The 17,887-nt window shown below is 42.8% G+C and overlaps 1 protein-coding gene and 1 long non-coding RNA gene across 5 annotated transcripts in view; one reads left to right on the forward strand and one right to left on the reverse strand.

The window, feature by feature from the left end:
- Positions 1-17,455, reverse strand: part of LOC108520970 (uncharacterized) — a 106,454-nt gene extending 88,999 nt beyond the window's left edge. The window contains exon 1 of the long non-coding RNA XR_001883076.1: positions 17,373-17,455. This is a non-coding gene — a long non-coding RNA (uncharacterized LOC108520970). The remainder of the gene's footprint in view (positions 1-17,372) is intronic.
- The window catches only part of VLDLR (very low density lipoprotein receptor), a 34,538-nt gene continuing 33,503 nt past the window's right edge, over positions 16,853-17,887 (forward strand). For 3 of the 4 annotated variants that reach the window (XM_017860547.1, XM_017860548.1, XM_017860549.1), the window contains exon 1: positions 17,166-17,874. In XM_017860547.1, coding sequence (XP_017716036.1) covers positions 17,793-17,874 — 82 coding nt within the window. In that variant the 5' untranslated portion in view covers positions 17,166-17,792. Of the gene's footprint in view, positions 17,875-17,887 lie in introns of all 4 variants that reach the window. The other variant, XM_017860546.1, reaches the window with a different exon arrangement.

Genomic DNA, 17,887 nt, shown 5'->3' on the forward strand with positions numbered 1-17,887 from the left:
TTAAAAGTTTTAAAAAGTCCCCAAAAGATGGCTGTATGACTGTAAGCAACAACAGTTAAGTTGCTGGAGTTCACTGGAGTTAACTAAGTTCTTACTATGTGCCTGGAACAATGCAAAGCTCTTTANCGTAATATCCTTTGCAGGGACATGGATGGAGCTGGAGGCCATCATTCTCAGCAAACTAAGGCAGGAACAGAAAACCAAATACCACATGCTGTCACGTATAAGTGGGAGCTACATGATACAAACACATGGATACATAGAGGGGAACAACACACAATGGGCTGATCAGATGGTAAAAGGTGGGAGGAGGAAGAGGATCAGGAAAATAGGTATAAGGCTTAATATTTGGGTGATAACCTATACAACAAACCCCATGACACCAGTTTACATATGTAACAAACTGCACATATATCCCTGAATTTAAAAGTTTTAAAAGTCCCCAAAAGATGGCTGTATGACTGTAAGCAACAACAGTTAAGTTGCTGGAGTTCACTGGAGTTAACTAAGTTCTTACTATGTGCCTGGAACAATGCAAAGCTCTTTATGAAGATCTCATTGTCCTTCACCACCAGCCTTCTAGGTAGGTGCTGTGGTCTGAATGTTTGTGTCCCTTACAAATTCCTAAGCTGAATCCTAATTACAAACATGATCGTATTAGAAGATGGGGCATCTGGGAGGTGATGAGGTCATGAGAGATCAGTGCCCTTAGAAGAGGCCTGACGATGCTGATTTGCTCCTTCTACCATACGAGGATGCCTAGAAGTTGCCATCTATGAGGAACAGGCCCACACCAGACATCAAATCTGCTGGCACCTTGATCTTGGACTTCCCAGCATCCAGAATTATCAGCAATAAATTCTGTTGTTTGTGGATTCCATTTAAGGTATTTTGTTAGAGCAGCAGGAATGGACTAAGACAGTAGGTCTATCTCCATTTTAGTGTTCAGGCTCAGACCACTGAGTAACTTGTCCAAGGTCAAACAGCTACCAGATGACAGAAACAGGATTCAAACCCAGATCTGTCCAACTCCCAAATATATACCCTTAAACATGACATTATTGGGACTCCATTTGTCCAGAAGAGCAGAAAGTCTAAATCCTCTTTCCATGGCTTGTTCACCCCAATAGAGCTAAGAAGTTCCAGGTACTCACTCATGGGCAGAGGGTCTGCCAGTCCTGCTTTCTCCCAGTTAGCCCCTAGAGCCAGAACTCAGTCATGCTTCTTTGGTCTCCAGAGTACCATAATAGCTTGTAACAGAAGACAGTTGCTTTAGAAAAAAAATTAGTCCAGAAACCTGGTGTCCCATGAAGTTTAAAAAGGTCTTCCATTGACTAACCCTGACTTCACTAGAAGGCACGGTCACCTCCAGCTATGTCCAAAACAGTTTAAGTGAGGCTGGGCCTCTACCCTAGAGTTTCTTATGACAATGTTAGCATTCCCAGAGGTGTCATGGAAATATGAGGGCACATTTTAGTTGTCATAATGACTGAAGTTTTTGTGTTGCTGGCTTTTAGTGGGCCAGGATTCCAGACATCCTGCAAAGCAGATGACACATCCTACATATCAAGAAAAATGGTCTACAGGAGACTGAGGCAGGAGGGTCATTTAAAGCCAGGAGTTTAAGACCAACCTAGGCAACATAGCAAGACCTTGTCTCTAAATAAATAAATAAATAAATAAATAAATAAATAAATAAATAAAACTTTAGCCAGGCATAGTGACACATGCCTGTAGTCCCAACTACTTGGGAGGCTGAGGAAGGAAGATGACTGGGAGCTCAGAAGTTAAGGCTGTAGTAAGTTACAGTCATGCCACTGCACTCCACCCTGAGCAAAATAGTGAGATCCCTCCCACCAAAAAAAAAAAAAAAAAGTCTACATGCTTCATATATCCAAAGATATCCCAATAGGCATCAAGGGTTTCCTCTTTATTTATAATTATCTGAGCAAAGGTTTTGATTTTGCCTTATATATAAGCAAAAATTACTTTTTTAAAGTTTTATGATAACTGAATTTTTCAGGAATACAGCTACTCCGTCTAGAAAAGGGAAGATTGCTATGTATTTAACTTGGAATATCATCAATTGTGGCTCACCATTTCAGAAAATCATGTCACTAACAGCGACACTACTTGTGATATGATAGTGTCCATTTCATTCTACTACACCAGTATCATATGGATACGATGACCTATGGGCTGCCACATTCATGAAGATCCTACATGTGCAATATCTGACCACTGCACATTGTCTTCTGAAGTGGTTTGGCCATATTGTTTTTTATAAATTATTTTCCCTTCACATTTCCTTTATATTATAATCAGGACATTATTTTGATTATTTTTTATAGATTATATATGTATGTATATCTTATATATGATTTTCGTTTCAGGACAGGGAAAGGGCATTTCAAGATATTTCTTACCCGAAGGGGCAACTGATAGCGTTGGGAATCACTCTACTCTCCTACCTAACAGAGTGCAAACCCCTGTCTGAATAATGTGGATCTTCAGGTTAAAAAAAAAGGAGGCTTCTTTACTCAGTGTTATCTCAGCTGAGGATGCTCTATGCCAAAAGTGATTTGGGCTACCAGCTGCCATCTTTTTAGATTCAAATGCCCAAGCCATTTGCTCAAAGCAGAATCCTTCACTTTTTGGAAAAAGGCAAGATCCAATGCCATTGCTAACATCCAGCACAACTCTGTCCCCATAGGCACTTTAATACAGGGACCTTTTTATATTCCTATGGCACTGGATCACCCAGACCACTCAAAGGTTTCTGTAACCTGAAATTACAAGAAGACGGGGTTGAGAGATTTTGGTCCCTTCCCTCCCAGGAGGGCCATTAAAGCCCTGATGGAAGTTTACTTACCCCTATCCTGCTTTCTTCCTTACAATTTTAAATTCTTAATATCTATATACTGTCCCAGTGAAAAACCTCACTGGACACTCCACCAAAACTACTGACAGTCACTTTATATACTTATTCTCCCTTCGGATCCAGATGAAATGCTATAAAAGGCCAGAAGTTGAGCAAGAATTATTTCCTTTCCCCAACTGAAGAAAGTGAGGCTCAGAAGGACTTAAGGGACTTTGTCAAGGACACAGAGCTCATGAATGCAAAGTCTGGACAAAAACCCTAGCTTTTGAATCCAAATGCCAGGATGGGTCACACCATAGTAAGGTGATGGAAATTTTTGCAAAGCCATCTCAGAGTCGAACAAGTTCCTTCTACAACACATCTTTGAAAGTTTTTTCCTTCTTTCTCAAGCAAAGTAACTAGAGTCATCCTCTAGATAAGCAGATAAAATATTATTTACAATTTAGATGGCACTTTATATTGAATATGGGCCAGAAATCCTTCTAACACACACAACTCACGCACACTCATACCCAAACTCCCACCTGTTACTTGCTCAGCTGCTTATTAATGGAATGGGACATTTACTCACACAACTTAAAATCTTATCTGGGGCTGCAGACTTCATATTGGAATTATCAAACATTTCCACCTTATTAGCCCCTGCATTCCTGAACTCAAAGGTCCTACAGAGCCTGAGGAAGGGAGCCAGAAGTTTAAAGAGCACCACTTTTTAGTATGTTTTCCTGCTCATAATGAGGGAGTTTAAGGTCTCTTTATGCTCTGAAATCCCATGTTGCTTTGACAAGGACCTCTCTTCCTTTCCCTTAACAAACACTGGGCATTCACCAATCTCCTCTCAGGGCACCTCTAAACTCTGGAGAGCAAAGCAGCGCTCTCCTGACTACCGCTGAGAGTTCACCCAGACCCAAGAACCACATGCAGCTCTGTAAGGGAGAGTGGCTACAGGCTTCTGGGACCTGGAACACTGGTGCTTGCTACTACCAACGGGAGCATCTTCAGGCTGAACATAGGACAGACATGCGTACTCCCGCCTCCCCAGTGCCTATTCGTCAGAGTTTATGTGTTAAGACTGGTGCTTGATCCACATTGTCTATGTCAGTGAACAAGTACTATAGATTCGCATTCAGTGGTTAAAATTACACACAGCGGACCCTTACTGTTAACTTCCTTCCATGAAACAACTTTAGTACAAGATAAGTGTCTCTTGTATCTGGTCCAAGACCCTGTGCTGCCATGTTACACAAGGATTACAGTACAAAGTGTCCTGTCTATGAGAGGTTCATGCTATGTCCTCCAAAGGTCACAACTTTATCAAGGCTTTAAACATTTTCAGTCCGAGTTCTGATTGCAGTAGAATTTCAGTGGTTACAGAAGACACGATAAGTATAGTCTGGATACAGATTACCCTGGTTAGTCACTTAAATGGTGCTTTAAGTGTGTGCATGCAGGGGCCTCCTACTGTGGGCTCCGTGGTTATGGTCCCAGACATTACAAATGCCAATGCACTTGAAAAAAAGTTTAAAACTAACAAAAGGAAGAAAAAGTTACATGGCAAAAAGTGTAATGCTCCTGGGATCTCCAACCTTATTGAACATGACAACATGTATATAATGACAAAAATTCCACAGATCCACTCCCACATGATACTAGAGATCAAGACCAAAGGAAACACAGGACTGTAGCAGGTATTTCTGGGTGAGAAAAGGGAACATAATTTTATGGGGGAAAAGGGAGTTTTTGTGGGGGTAGGAGTTTCCAAGTGCCCACATCAAGGGGTTGATTTAGGCTTGGGAAGGGAAGATACTGAAAATTTATCAGCCACGATAATGTGTATGACAAAAAAAGTTGAGAAGATGAATTTGGCAGTGAAATTTTAAATAGATGCCACAAAACATCACAGTCTCTTATTTAATCCATATAAATCAGTAACTCCCATAAAACCCCCAAGAAGATTTTTAAAAATTAACCAGAGAGTGTTTGGGGAGAAAAATATAAAGACCCACCCCTGGCCCCCAAATCCAGATGACCACAAGAAAGGCACAGTCAACTTGCTACTTTGGTTGTAAATCCAAATGTGTACACTGCCAAGTCTAGACACAGGACAAGTATTTATAGCTGAGCAAAATGTAGATGGCCAGTAACTTTTCCTACCACAGATACTTTGGTGATTAAGGAAAAGATTCTGGCCAGGCGCGGTGGCTCACACCTGTAATCCCAGCACTCTGGGAGGCCGAGGCAGGTGGATTATCTGAGATCAGGAGTTCGAGACCAGCCTGACCAATATGGTGAAACCCTGTCTCTACTAAAAATACAAAAAAATAGCTGGACGTGGTGGCACGCACCTATAATCCCAGCTACTAGGGGGTGCTGAGGCAGGAGAATTGCTTGAACCTGGGAGGCAGAGGTTGCAGTGAGCCAAGATCCTGCTGCTGTACTCCAGCCTGGGTGACAGAGCGAGACTCTGTCTCAAAAAAAAGTAAAGAAAGATTCTGATGATGACCAGAGGCTGGGAGAGGTGGGAAGGGAGGGGAATGGAAAGTTGCTGATCAAATAGAAGAAAGTATGAAACAGAAGGAATAGATTTTGAGATCTATTGCACAACAGGGCGACTACAGTCAATAATCGTGCACTGTATATTTCAGAATAACTAGAGGCTGAATTTCAAATGTTTCACCATAAAACATGATAGGTGAGTGAGGTAATAGATATGTTAATTAGGTTAATTTAATCATGTCACATTGTATACATATATCAAAACATCAAATCACACTCCATAAATGTATACAATTATGATTTGTCAATTAAAAATAACATTAATAAATTTTGAAAATATACAAAAAAGGAAAAAATAGATTCTAATAGAAGAGCTATTCCATCTGACAGTATATTAGACCTGTTAGTAGAAACCAACTGAAGCCAGTTCATATTAGAGACAAAGGAAATGGGAAAAGAATTTGACCTGATGAATAGTTCCTGTTTTCACCTTCAATTTCCAAATAATCCTTGTTGCAATATTTCCGGTAATTTCTCCAATGAATTGTCTCCTGAAGTGAACTTGATTAGAGGAAACAATATTAGATCTACAAGACACAGCTCCATTTCTCTTCAAATTCTATAAACTTTCTTCCATGGGCAGGGCCTCCCGAGATTTCTTAAGAGAGCCAAACAGAAGACAGGACAGGGATTAGGGGAGGGGGGCTAGAATCAAAAAAGGAAAATACAAGCAACTTTAGTGGATGCTCCTTAAATTTCTTTGTAAAAACAAAAAAAGAAGTTATAACGGCTGCCAAGTTATAACTATTGATTTATTTTCCTTCAAGTTACTAACAGAATTTTAACTGCCATACTTTGCTACAAGATCCTAATCAAAACAACAGAGGGAAAAAGGATGTTTCATTTCCCTCTTCAGGGGGTCCTGTAAGACTCCAAGTTTTACCTGAGGTGATCCAATTTGGTACCAAGTCATGCTAACATAAATACTACTTGGTATCTCTTGTTTTGTTCTCATTTTATTTTTGCCTTGCTCCACAAACAGATGTTAGAGGAAGGCCAGTTCTAAGAATGGCCACTGGCAAGAAAAAAATAAACTATAAAAGTTTACGGTGTGCCTTTTTAAAGTATAAGGCATGGAGTTCATCAAGGATCTCACTTAAACTTCATCTATCCACATTAAGTATTAATGACATCCTTCTAGGTGTGAGGGTTAAAACAGTCAGGGGACACTTTGCATAAATTCAGTGAGGAAGCTGCTCTGTGCCTGAGCTCCTCCTAACTGCTGAAAAGGGATTATTCTCCTCAGAATTCGTCTGCAGCCTCCTCCCAGGGAGTACTGATGTCATGTTTGCAAAGTACTTTGAACCTGCTCAGAAGAAAGGCAATACACAAACTCAAGACATTCTTCTCATACTATGTAAGACATAGCGATCATTTTTTTGTTTCACATTTAGAAAACTGCCTCTCTAGCCCGGCAAGGTCTATGATGAAATCACTGCAAAGGAAAGACGAGATCTCCTATGACCTTCATGTGTCTTTTGTTGCTTGTTTTGAGGAGTCTTTTTAAAATCTGTTTTTACTGATATGAATACTTGACATATTTATAGGGTGCGTGTGATATTTTGGTAGTGCATAGATGGTGTAATGTTTCAGTCAGGGTGTTTGGGGTACTCATCCCCTCAAGCATTTATCATTACTATGTGTTAGAAACATTTCAAGTTCTCCGTTCTAGCTATTTTGAAATATATAATATATTCTTGTTAACTATGGTCACTGTACTATCAAACATTAGAGCTTATTCCTTGTGTCTGTGTATCTGTATCCATTAACCAGCCTCTCTTTATTGTCCCCCCTCTCCATTCCCTTCCTAGCCTCTGCTATCTGTCATTCTACTATCTATCTCCTTGAGATCAACTTTTTTAGCTCTCTCATGAGTGTGAGAACATGAGATATTTGTCTTTCTGTTCCTGGCTTACTTCACTCAGCATAATGACCTCCAGTTCCATCTATGTTACTGCAAATGACATAAACTTACTCTTTTTTATAACTGAATAGGATTCTGTTGTGTAGCTATACCGCATTTTCTTTGTCCATTCATCCATTGATGGGCACTTACGTTGATTCCATATCTTTGCTAATGTGAACAGTGCTGCAATAAACATGCAAGTGCAGGTATCCCTTTGATATACTGACTTCTTTTCTTTTGGATAAACACCCAGTAATGAAATTGCTGGATAGTATGGCAGTTCTGTTTTTGGTTTACTGAGAAACTCCATACTATTTTCCATAGTGGCTGTACTAATTTACATTCCCACCAACACCATATAAGAGTTTCCTTTTCTCCATGTCCTTGCCAGCATCTGTCATTTTGTTTTGAACAATTCTTATGCCAGCCAACTCTCTCTCCATCTCTTCTTTGTCCTTTCTTGCAGTCCCTGGCAAATGGGAGGAAGGGAGGGAAGAAGAAATATAAAGAGAGAAAACTAAACAATGATCCATCCTCCTTGTAGATGCCCTGAAAGGTGCCTAGAGTTCACCAAGAAAACCTGATTAAAAGATCTCTTCCCATATTCCCCTCCCAATCCCAACATTTCCCCTCTCCATCTCTATCCACAATGAGACCGCTCTGGTACTTCCGAATGGCCTTTCATTATCTTCTTCCCAAAGCAAATCCAAGTCAATTTAGGAACAAGGTCTGATTTGGGTCATTAACCATCAATTATCTTTTAATTTGGGTCAGTAACCATGACCAGTTCTTCAACTATACAAGGAAACTTCTCCTAAAGGGTGAAATTTCTTATTTCTCTCACATGCAAGCCTTGTCCATTCAGAAAAACAACGAGATCCTGAAAATTGCTGTGATAAACACGCCTTCTGAGAGAGTTCAAATGTTTCCTGAGGTCGGGGGAAACAGAATTCCAAAATAGAATTCCACTTTCTACCAGGTCTTAAATCTGCTCCCACCATGGTTTAGCAATAAAACCACAGCCTACACCTTGTTATCCTATCACAGGAACAGCTGAAAATCATCTCTTTTTTTCAATTTTTATTTTTATTTATTTATTTTTTTTGAGACGGAGTCTTGCTCTGTTGCCCAGGCTGGAGTGCAATGGTGCAATCTTGGCTCACTACAACCTCCACCTCCCAGATTCAAGCGATTCTGCTGCTTCAGCTTCCTGAGTAGTTGGGATTACAGGTGCCCATCACCATGCCCGGCTAATTTTTGCACTTTTAGTAGAGAGGGGGTTTTGCCATGTTGGTCAGGCTGGTCTCAAACTCCTGACCTCAGGTGATCCGCCTGCCTTGGCCTCCCAAAGTGTTGGAATTACAGGCGTGAGCCACCGCACCTGGCCAAATTACTATTTCTTTACATTCATAAACATACTTTCCCTCCCACACAACTCATTCAAGAGCTCCTTTAAGATCTCAGTGGAAGACCTGGCTCCTGCTAAAAGTGCTTCCCCAATTACAATAGAATCCCCTTAACTCTTTGATCTGTGTATCCATTTATTCCAGACTTTTGACTCTAGGAATCATTAAGTGGTCTTTCCTCTTTTAGATGGCAAACTCTGTCATGCCTCATAATTGAGTGGGCACTCGATAAATGAATGCTATAGTGCTCTGAGAAATAATACTCTTCCTATTGGCAGCAAATCCAAGAGAAACTTCTTTAGAAGAAAGGACTGTCAATTACCACTTAACAAGCCTGAGTTTTGGCTCCTGCAGAGAAAGCAAACAAAACAATAACAACTCGCCCCCAAGAGCAGCCACATTGCTATCTGGCTGCTGCCCTCCAGTCACCTGGCACACTGTAGGTCCCACAGAAGGTGCTCAACAAGTCCTTGCTGGTAGATTGATTTGTAAAGGCATGAGACCGGTGATATGTAATCCATCACCTGATAGGTAGATGCCAGCTGGGTTCCAAACAGTCTAGCTGTGCCCAGCTTCTGACCTCCCATGGTCCTTGGCCCCCTTACAGCTCACAAATCTAGCTGGATGTGAGATGCTGGGCCAGGAGCAGGATGCACAAAGCGAGAACTGGGAGGCTATTCTGGAACACTAGGAGGAATTTGCATTTGTTTCTCCTGCCACAGTCACAATATCCAGGTCTCCCTAAGAGTGCATTCTCATTCAAAACCTACCACACAACTCCCCTTCTATACCTCAGTGGCCACAGCTTTAGGCTTGACACTGAGTGAGTCACCATTAGAATGCACATTAGACTCACCTGGAAAGCTAAAAACTGCTCGTGCCCAGGCCCCACTCCCAGACATGTTATTCAGTTGGCCGAGATACAGCTGTTCCTGTGTTGATAGTCTTAAAAGCTCTCTAGGAGACTTTAATGTACAATCAGGGTTGAGGACCACAGCCTTATATTGTTGAAATCCTGGGCCCATATCTGTAATTGCCTCTCTTATACATTGAAGCTGCTGATTTATTATATGCCAGGCACTGTTCTAAATGCTTTATTATAAATGTATCCAACCCTCATAAGAAGTGGGTGTTCTTCCTATTCCTATTTTTCAGGTGAAAAAACTAAGGCATAAAGAGAGGCTAAATAATTTGCCTAAGATTTCACAGAGTCAGAGCCAGGCTTTGAACTGAGGAACTCACTCCAGCAACTACTCTCTTAACCATTAACCAATACCGCCTCTCTGCATTCATTCAACACACAAAGGCTTTCAAGTACCACATGAGTGCCCTCTAGATCCCATACAGACATAATCACCTTTTCAGATAGTCATATTTCTAAATACACATATCCAAACAAATCGTCTCTTGATCAAAAACCTTCAATGGCTTACTAAATGCTTTGGGGATAAACAAACAAACAATATACAAATGGCTTCCTTAATTGTACTTGCCTTCCTCTCTGGTATCTCCTCTGGGATCTATCCTCCAACAATTCTGAGTTGCTTGCAGTTTTCATATGTACTGTATAACCCTAAAGCCAGGCTCAAAAACTGGGCCTCCCTTCCACTGTGCAGACATGGTCATTATCAGCATTAGAACTCCTCATAAATGTGTTTCCAAAACAATATAGAGTTGCTAGGACATAACTCTCCCAAATAGCCAGGCTGGAAGGAAGCATATTCATTCAGAAACTCAGCCCTTCAAGGAATGTGAGCAGCAGTATAATATGAATTTAAACCTCCTTACATAACCAAGTAAGAAAACATTAAATCAACTATCTACTTCCACAAAACTCTTAAAAGTTCAAACATGAAATATCCTGGTGAAATGGTAATACTTAAAGAACTTGCTGCATTACTCTACCTTGCAGATTAAAATGCTTGTGTTCTAGTGAGCAATCTATGCTTAACTGGCTCAGTAGAGGCCACAATGCCTCTATTTCCATAGAAACTCCCATTATCAGAGTGTTTTAAATGCTATAGCCCTATATTCCAAAATCTCCTATAAATTAAATTTATGACAAATTAGAACAATCAAATTTGGGGCCAGAGTCGTAGGAATTAATTATCAGAGCTCCCAAACATAAATGGCCCAGTATTTCATTCCTGCATTGTAAACCAAAGGAAACAAAACTCAACCCTACAAAACAAAGAACGCTGGTGAGTTCACAGTGCAGCCTAGAATGTATCCTACATTGACCTATTTCAACTTAAAACATAAACTACGTGTGATTTGCTTTAAATCTCCCAGGTCTGTAAATCTACCCACAACCTCCTCTGACACTGCATTCACATCTGTCATTGACTGGACAAAACCCAGTTTGTCCTTGCTCTGTTGTGAGTAGAACATCTTTCTGTTAGGCCATCCAACCCAGATTAAAAACCTCGCACATACAGAGCCAGCTGACTTCTAAGTCTAGCTCAGAATGTCTCAACTGTGGCCCCACTGACATTTTAGACTAAAGAACTCACTGTGGGGCCCAGTCCTGTGCACTGTAGGATGTTCAGCAGCATCCCTGGCCTCTCTACCCAGTAGAGGGTACATCTCCCCCAGGCATGACAGTGAAAAATGTTTCAAGACATTGACATTTATTGGGTCTACAATTGCTCCCAGTTAATAACCATTTGTCTAGCCTCATATTCAACCCATTTTGGAGTTTCTCTCCAACCAGAAACTATTTTTACCACATTTGGCCACATTTTTTCTTTTCAAAATTGCTCAAAAGCAGTCTGTAAAATTGTCTTTGGCCTTGGAATTTCAAAACCTTGTTCTTACTAGATTGTAACCCTCAATCAGCATTCATTTATAGTAAGTCCACATTAACCCCGGATTTAGAGTGGGGAGTTGATTTGGCCAGGTTACACAAGAATACAGTTGTTCAAAACAGTCCTTACTGATACCTGTATTCCTCTTCTGAATGCCCTCCAGGAGGGGTTAGCCATGTGGTTTCCACTGAGTAGCCATAGGCAGTTTTGCCTATTGCTTTCCAGTAAGCACATTACATCCCTCAAGAGGCCATTTAGGCTTGACACCGAGTGAGTCACCATTAGAATGCACATTCGACTCACCTGGAAAGCTAAAAACAGCTCATGCCCAGGCCCCACTCCCAGACATGTTATTCAGTTGGCCTAGATAGAGCTGTTCCTGTGTTGATAGTCTTAAAAGCTCTCCAGGAGACTTTAATGTACAATCAGGGTTGAGGACCACAGCCTTACATTGTTGAAATCCTGGGCCCATACCTGTCAGTTAGGTAGCACCTCTGTCAGTTAGGTAGCAAGTAAGAGAAAACTCAATCTAAACTGACTTCAGCAACAAAGTGAATTTTTTGGTGCAGGTAAGCGAGAAGTACCACAGAATGGCAGCTTTTGAAACAAGCTGATCTGGGCTTGGGCTTACAAATTTGAGGCCATTTATTTCAGTTTCCTCTTCTCCATGAGTCAGTTTCATCTTCCAGCTGGCTTCCTTCAAGGTGGCAAAATGGCAGGAGCAGTTCTAGCCTTACGTCCACACATCTCTTTACTTAGAAGATAATGCCTTTCTAACCAAGCAAAAGCCCTGAGCTTCATCATAACTGAGCCAGCTTTTGTAATGTGCTTAGGGCTGAAGCATCCAGTCAATGCAAACAGAGGAAGGCCATAGGTTGACTGGCTGAGGCCCTTAAACCAATCACAGTAGCTGAGGGGGAAAGTAATGTCAATGGGTTTAGAACAGTGGTTCTCAATGTATGCTCCCTGACCAGTGGCATTAACATCATCTGGGAACTTACAAAAAATGCAAATTCTTGGGCCTACTGATTCAGAAACTCTGGAGGTGGAGCCCAGCAATCTATGTTTTAACAAGCCTTCCAAGTGATTCTGATGGAAGCTAAAATTTGTGACCCACTGATTTTGACCATCAGGTCCTACTCATGGAGACCAGAAGGGGTGAATCCCACTCATTTCCCTGGCCTGTCACACAGTTAGAAAATAATGGAATGAAGCCTGGGAAGTTACCATTGAAACACTTCAGAAGGGGATGGCCCTAGAAGAGGACAGCTCATTTCACTCCTTACTTTCTATGCTGAGGCCGTGTGGTAGAAATCACAGTGATGAGTACTACAAACTAGCAAATTGGTTTGAAGATTATTTCTGATGCCAATACTATTAGTCTAAGGACCTTGAAGAAAAATAATGAGAAGCATCAACCCTAAGGTTGATGGATCCTAACCTACTCCCTTAGGAGAAATGTGACAAATTAAGTTACACAAATATGATAGAAGTAAACCTACTTAGCAACTAAATGGCACTGAAGAAGTCATTCTCTAAAACAGTTTCTTAATCATGACTAATTCTAAGAACCAACTAGAATAGGGTTACATATACAGATTCCTGGGCTCTACCTAGACCAATTGAAAAAGGATCATCAAGGGGGGGGCCTGAGAATCTGTACTTTTAGCAGACACAGTCAGTGATACACATGGATTATACATGTTTGGAAAATGCGTCAAAGTGATAAAGCCAAAAAGACAGGGAGAAAAATCTCATGGAGGAATTATTTAATGCTTCTGACTAATCAAATAGTAGTTTCTTCCTCTTATTTTTTATTTTTATTTTATTTGAGACACGGTCTCCCTGTGTCACCCAGGCAGCAGTACAATGGCATGATCACAGCTCACTGCACCTTCACCCTCCAGGGCTCAAGCAATTCTCTTGCCTCAGGCCTCCCTCCACCCCCAGTAGCTGAGTCTATAGGTGCGCACCACCATGTCCAGCTAGTGTTTTGTATTTTTTGTGGGGTTTTGCCATGTTGCCCAGGCTGGTCTTGAACTCCTGAGCTCAAGGGATTTGCCTGCCTCGGCCTCTCAAAGTGTTGGTATTACAGGTGTGAGCCACCACATCCAGCCTCCTCTACTTTCTTTAATGCACTCCCTCACTACTGGGGCCTCTAACTAATGTTTCTTCCTCTAGTCTGACTCTATTCCACAACCTAAACGAGTTGTTTTCCATACCACTGTCAGAGTAAAAGAAACTGGATGTCAGGCCTCTGATGACAATCTATCACAAGTTCTTACTATGGTTCATAGGATAAAATCCAAAGCCTTAGCATGACACCCTAGACTCCAACTAACCCAGTCCTTGCCTTTCTTCTTCAGCCTTACTTCACATTGTTAGTCCACTTGAACCCACCCTTGAACCACCCTGAATCCCTTCCATTGCCTTGAATACATGCTGCTCTTTTGCCTTTGTGCCCTCTGCTAACCATGGTTTTCCTTCCCTCTTCCCCTGGTGTATCAGTCAGGTTAACACTAGGTTATGCTGAGGTAACAAAATCTCAGTAGGTGAAGATGACAAAGATTTACTACTCTCTCACCCATTCTGTCAGGGGATGGCAAGTATGTTTTGTTTTTTTTTTTCTAAAGAGCTAGATGGCAAATATTTTAGGCTTTGTGAACAATCTACAGTCTCTGTTGGACACTATGCCTCTTCTCTGTAAAACTCTTTTTAAACGTAAAGATCATTCTTATCTGTAGGCCATACGAAAACAGGTGACTGGCTAGACTTGGCCCATGAGCCCTAGTTTGCTAACCTCTACTCTATGTGAACATTGCTAAAGACACATAGACAGCAGGGAACTACTCACATGGGTAGTTCTAAATGAATCTAATCACTCAGAGACCTGGACTAATGCAACAGCCACCTCTTAAACATTTCTTGTCACCATGCAGACAAAAAGAGAGGGTCTCATATATGTAATTAAATGCTCCAGTCTGAAAGTGGCACCCTGTAACTTAGGCTCACAAATAATTAGCCAAAGTTAGTCTTTCAACCCCATCCAACCATAAGGGGGCCAGGATGTCCAATTCTACCATGTGTCCAGAAGTAGGGAGAATTCAGATTACTGGGTAAAAATCATGAAAAAAGCTTGGAAACAAACGCTCTGTGAAGCCTTTTCTGATACCCTCATCCTGCAGCCAGAATAGCTGCTTCTTCCTTGCAATCTTATAACACTTTAAGCATCTCTTAATCAGAGTGCTATACATAGGGTACTACAATTGCCCACTTGCCTGCCTCCCCTACCAGATGCTGAGCTTCCTAGATAAGCACTTTTGTATGCCCACTACTTTGCACAGTGCCTGCTAGCCAGGGATGCTCAGTATGTGTTGCTTCGACAAATAAATGAATGTGGTGGATTGTAGGAGTGAATGGGATTGCCTCTGCATTTACCTTAAGGCATCAGGAATCCAGCAGTGTCAACTTATCTGAACCCAGTTAGTTCAACCATTTCAATCTCCACTTATGATCAATTAGCTCAGTTAGTTCAACCACTTCCATCTCCACTTATCAATTTATCTTTTTAGTTATTAGCTACTTTCTATCATAATCAAATGCATTTCTCCATACAACCTTTTTCTTCTAATAAACAATGCCTTGCAGAGAGCTGGTCTGTGTGGCCACGGAGCACTTTGATATAATGTGGGTTGGTTTTATTTTCAGTTTACAGGCCAAAAGGCAGACACGGAGAGGCACAGTGATTTTTACCAAGTTACATGTCAATCAGAGATGGAGCCAAAAGTTACGCTTTATTCTGAGTCAACAAAAAAGTTACAGATTGAACATAGAGCTGCAGCTAAGTTCACCGAAAGTTTATTTATATCCCTTGGAGAATTAGAAAGTACTCACACATGTTTTTCAAAGTCTTATTATACCATATCAATGTATAGCTTGTAGTATACCTATATCTCTGAGAAAAGTGTTAAATCAAGTCTTACGACTGTTTATTAATGCTGCCTCTTTTCGTATTGATTCCACCCATCCCCTCTACTCCTTTCCTCTTGTGTAAAGCGACAGCTCATCAGATGGCATTTCAGAACCCTGAGAATATGAAAGACATCATGCACTAAGGTTTTCCCATCACATCTCAATGCCATTTGGTGACTAACACCAGCATGCATCTTCATTACTACATGTCATAAAAACAAATTTTAGTTGTTTCACATGCAACCTGTGTGACTGCTGCAGTTTGTATCAACTGTGTAATCACAGGGTGGACAAAATAGCATTCAAAATGAACTATAGCGCAAGATCCCCTCCATACCTAGAGTTAAGCCCTTTCAGGCTTAGCAGGCACAATCAGGATATCTTTGGTCCCACAGAAACATATCCTGACTTGGAATTTTCCTCTCCTGTGTGTCTCCTGGATATAGTAAGTTCCTAACAAACATCTCCCCTGATTGCTAGCCTTGACAAATTTCCAGAAGAACCAGGGCAAGGAGAAGACAGTGAGGCAGTGCCCACTACTCTTCAGATCACCAACAGAATAGAGTCAGAATATGATATTATTGAAATCTTCCAAGTTTGAATCAAGATAAAAACAACTTTTAAAATACCTAAAACCTTTTATTTAAGAAAGTGAAATCGCTCAATGTGCCCTCCCACTCTGGTTAGATGCTTAGCAGACCACAGCAGACAATGCACCTCAACCAGGGCTAAGTGTGCAAGAAAACCGAAGTACACAAAAAGCAAATTATAGACTCAGGTACTGTCAGGCCCAAAAGAAGAATCAATCCTTTCTAGGAGTCTTGCCTTTGCTTCCTTTATTCTTTCCTCGATTCTTGTAATTGAATGTTACAAAGTATATCAAGAGGAATAAACGTATGGGGCCCGTCTCTTCCAAACAAGAAAAGGTTAAGCTTTTAATTACAGGCCCTCAAACTATCATTTTGTGCAATTAGCAATTAACTATAATCGTTGATGAGCAAACGCAAAGCTGCGCTAGCAATTTCCCTTCTCCTTATCCCAGGCTGGGTTATTTTAGTCTTGTTCTGTTACAGAGGAGCAGTCACAACCGCGCGCACTCTTTCTTTCAAACACACACTCTCTCACTTAAAGATACATTTAGTTTTTAGGAAAATGGCATCTCAGCGTGCGATTGAGACCGACATCCCAAACCCCACATTTGAGCGCCCCAAACGTTTGGAGTCCCTCAGCTTCATCACTTTCTGAGTGGAGAGAGGAGCCCCGAAGAAGATGCTACCTACCAGCCTCTCTCAGGGGCGCAGGAGAGGGTGGTAGAGAGATGATTGTTGCCCCTGGAAACTGCAAGTAGCCCCCAGGTGCACGCCCCGTTAGTGGGGAGGCAGTGGCAATAGCAACGATAGTTGCATCAGCGCTAACTGCTGCTGCTGCTGCTGCATGTTCTGCTGGCGGATGCCGGGAGGGTACAGTAATGACTGTAGAGAGCGCACAGCTGCTGCCGCGGCAGGTTCCCTGGATCAGGAAATTAGGACAGGCACCCGGGATTGGAGACGAGGGCGGTGCGCGAGCCAACCAGCGGCCGCCCCGGGCCCCCGTGAGCCCCGGGCTGCCGCGCGGAGCAGCCGGGCCCCTAAAGCAGCCCGGGTGGCGGCGGCGGCCACAGCCACGACCACGGTCACTCATGCACGCACGCTCACACTCGCACACTCCCGGCGCAGGCACCAGGCTGCCCGGCGCGTGTAAGAGGAACGCGTCGAGGGAAAGAAGGACTGAAGCCACCGCGCTCCCGCCCGCCCGCCGCGCCTCCCGTTGACCACTCCCCCTTCTGCCCCCTCCCAGCTCCTCACCCCGAGCTCCAGCCGCCGCCGGTGTGGGTGCTCCGCTACCGGCTCCTCTCTGTTCTGTCCTCTCTTCTGCTCTTGGCTCCCCACCCCCTCTCCCTTCCTTCCCCTCCTCTTCCCTCCCCTCCTCTTCCCTCCCCTCCTCTGCAGCGCCTGCATTATTTTCTGCTCGCAGGCTCGGCTTGCACTGCTGCTGCAGCCCGGGGAGGTGGATGGGTGGGTGGGTTGGCTGGTGGGGAGGAGATTGTGCAAGTTGTAGGGGAGGGGGTGCCCTCTTCTTCCCCGCTCCCTTCCCCCCCAACTCCTTCCCCTCCTTCTCCCCTTTCCCCTCCCCGCCCCCACCTTCTTCCTCCTTTCGGAAGGGCTGGTAACTTGTTGTGCGGAGCGAACGGCGGCGGCGGCGGCGGCACCATCCAGGCGGGCACCATGGGCACGTCCGCGCGCTGGGCGCTCTGGCTGCTGCTCGCGCTGTGCTGGGCCCCCCGGGAGAGCGGCGCCACCGGAACCGGTGAGTGAGGACG

Source organism: Rhinopithecus bieti, unplaced genomic scaffold, assembly GCF_001698545.2.
Source record: "Rhinopithecus bieti isolate Rb0 unplaced genomic scaffold, ASM169854v2 scaffold_55570, whole genome shotgun sequence".
Taxonomy (NCBI): Eukaryota; Metazoa; Chordata; class Mammalia; order Primates; family Cercopithecidae; genus Rhinopithecus; species Rhinopithecus bieti.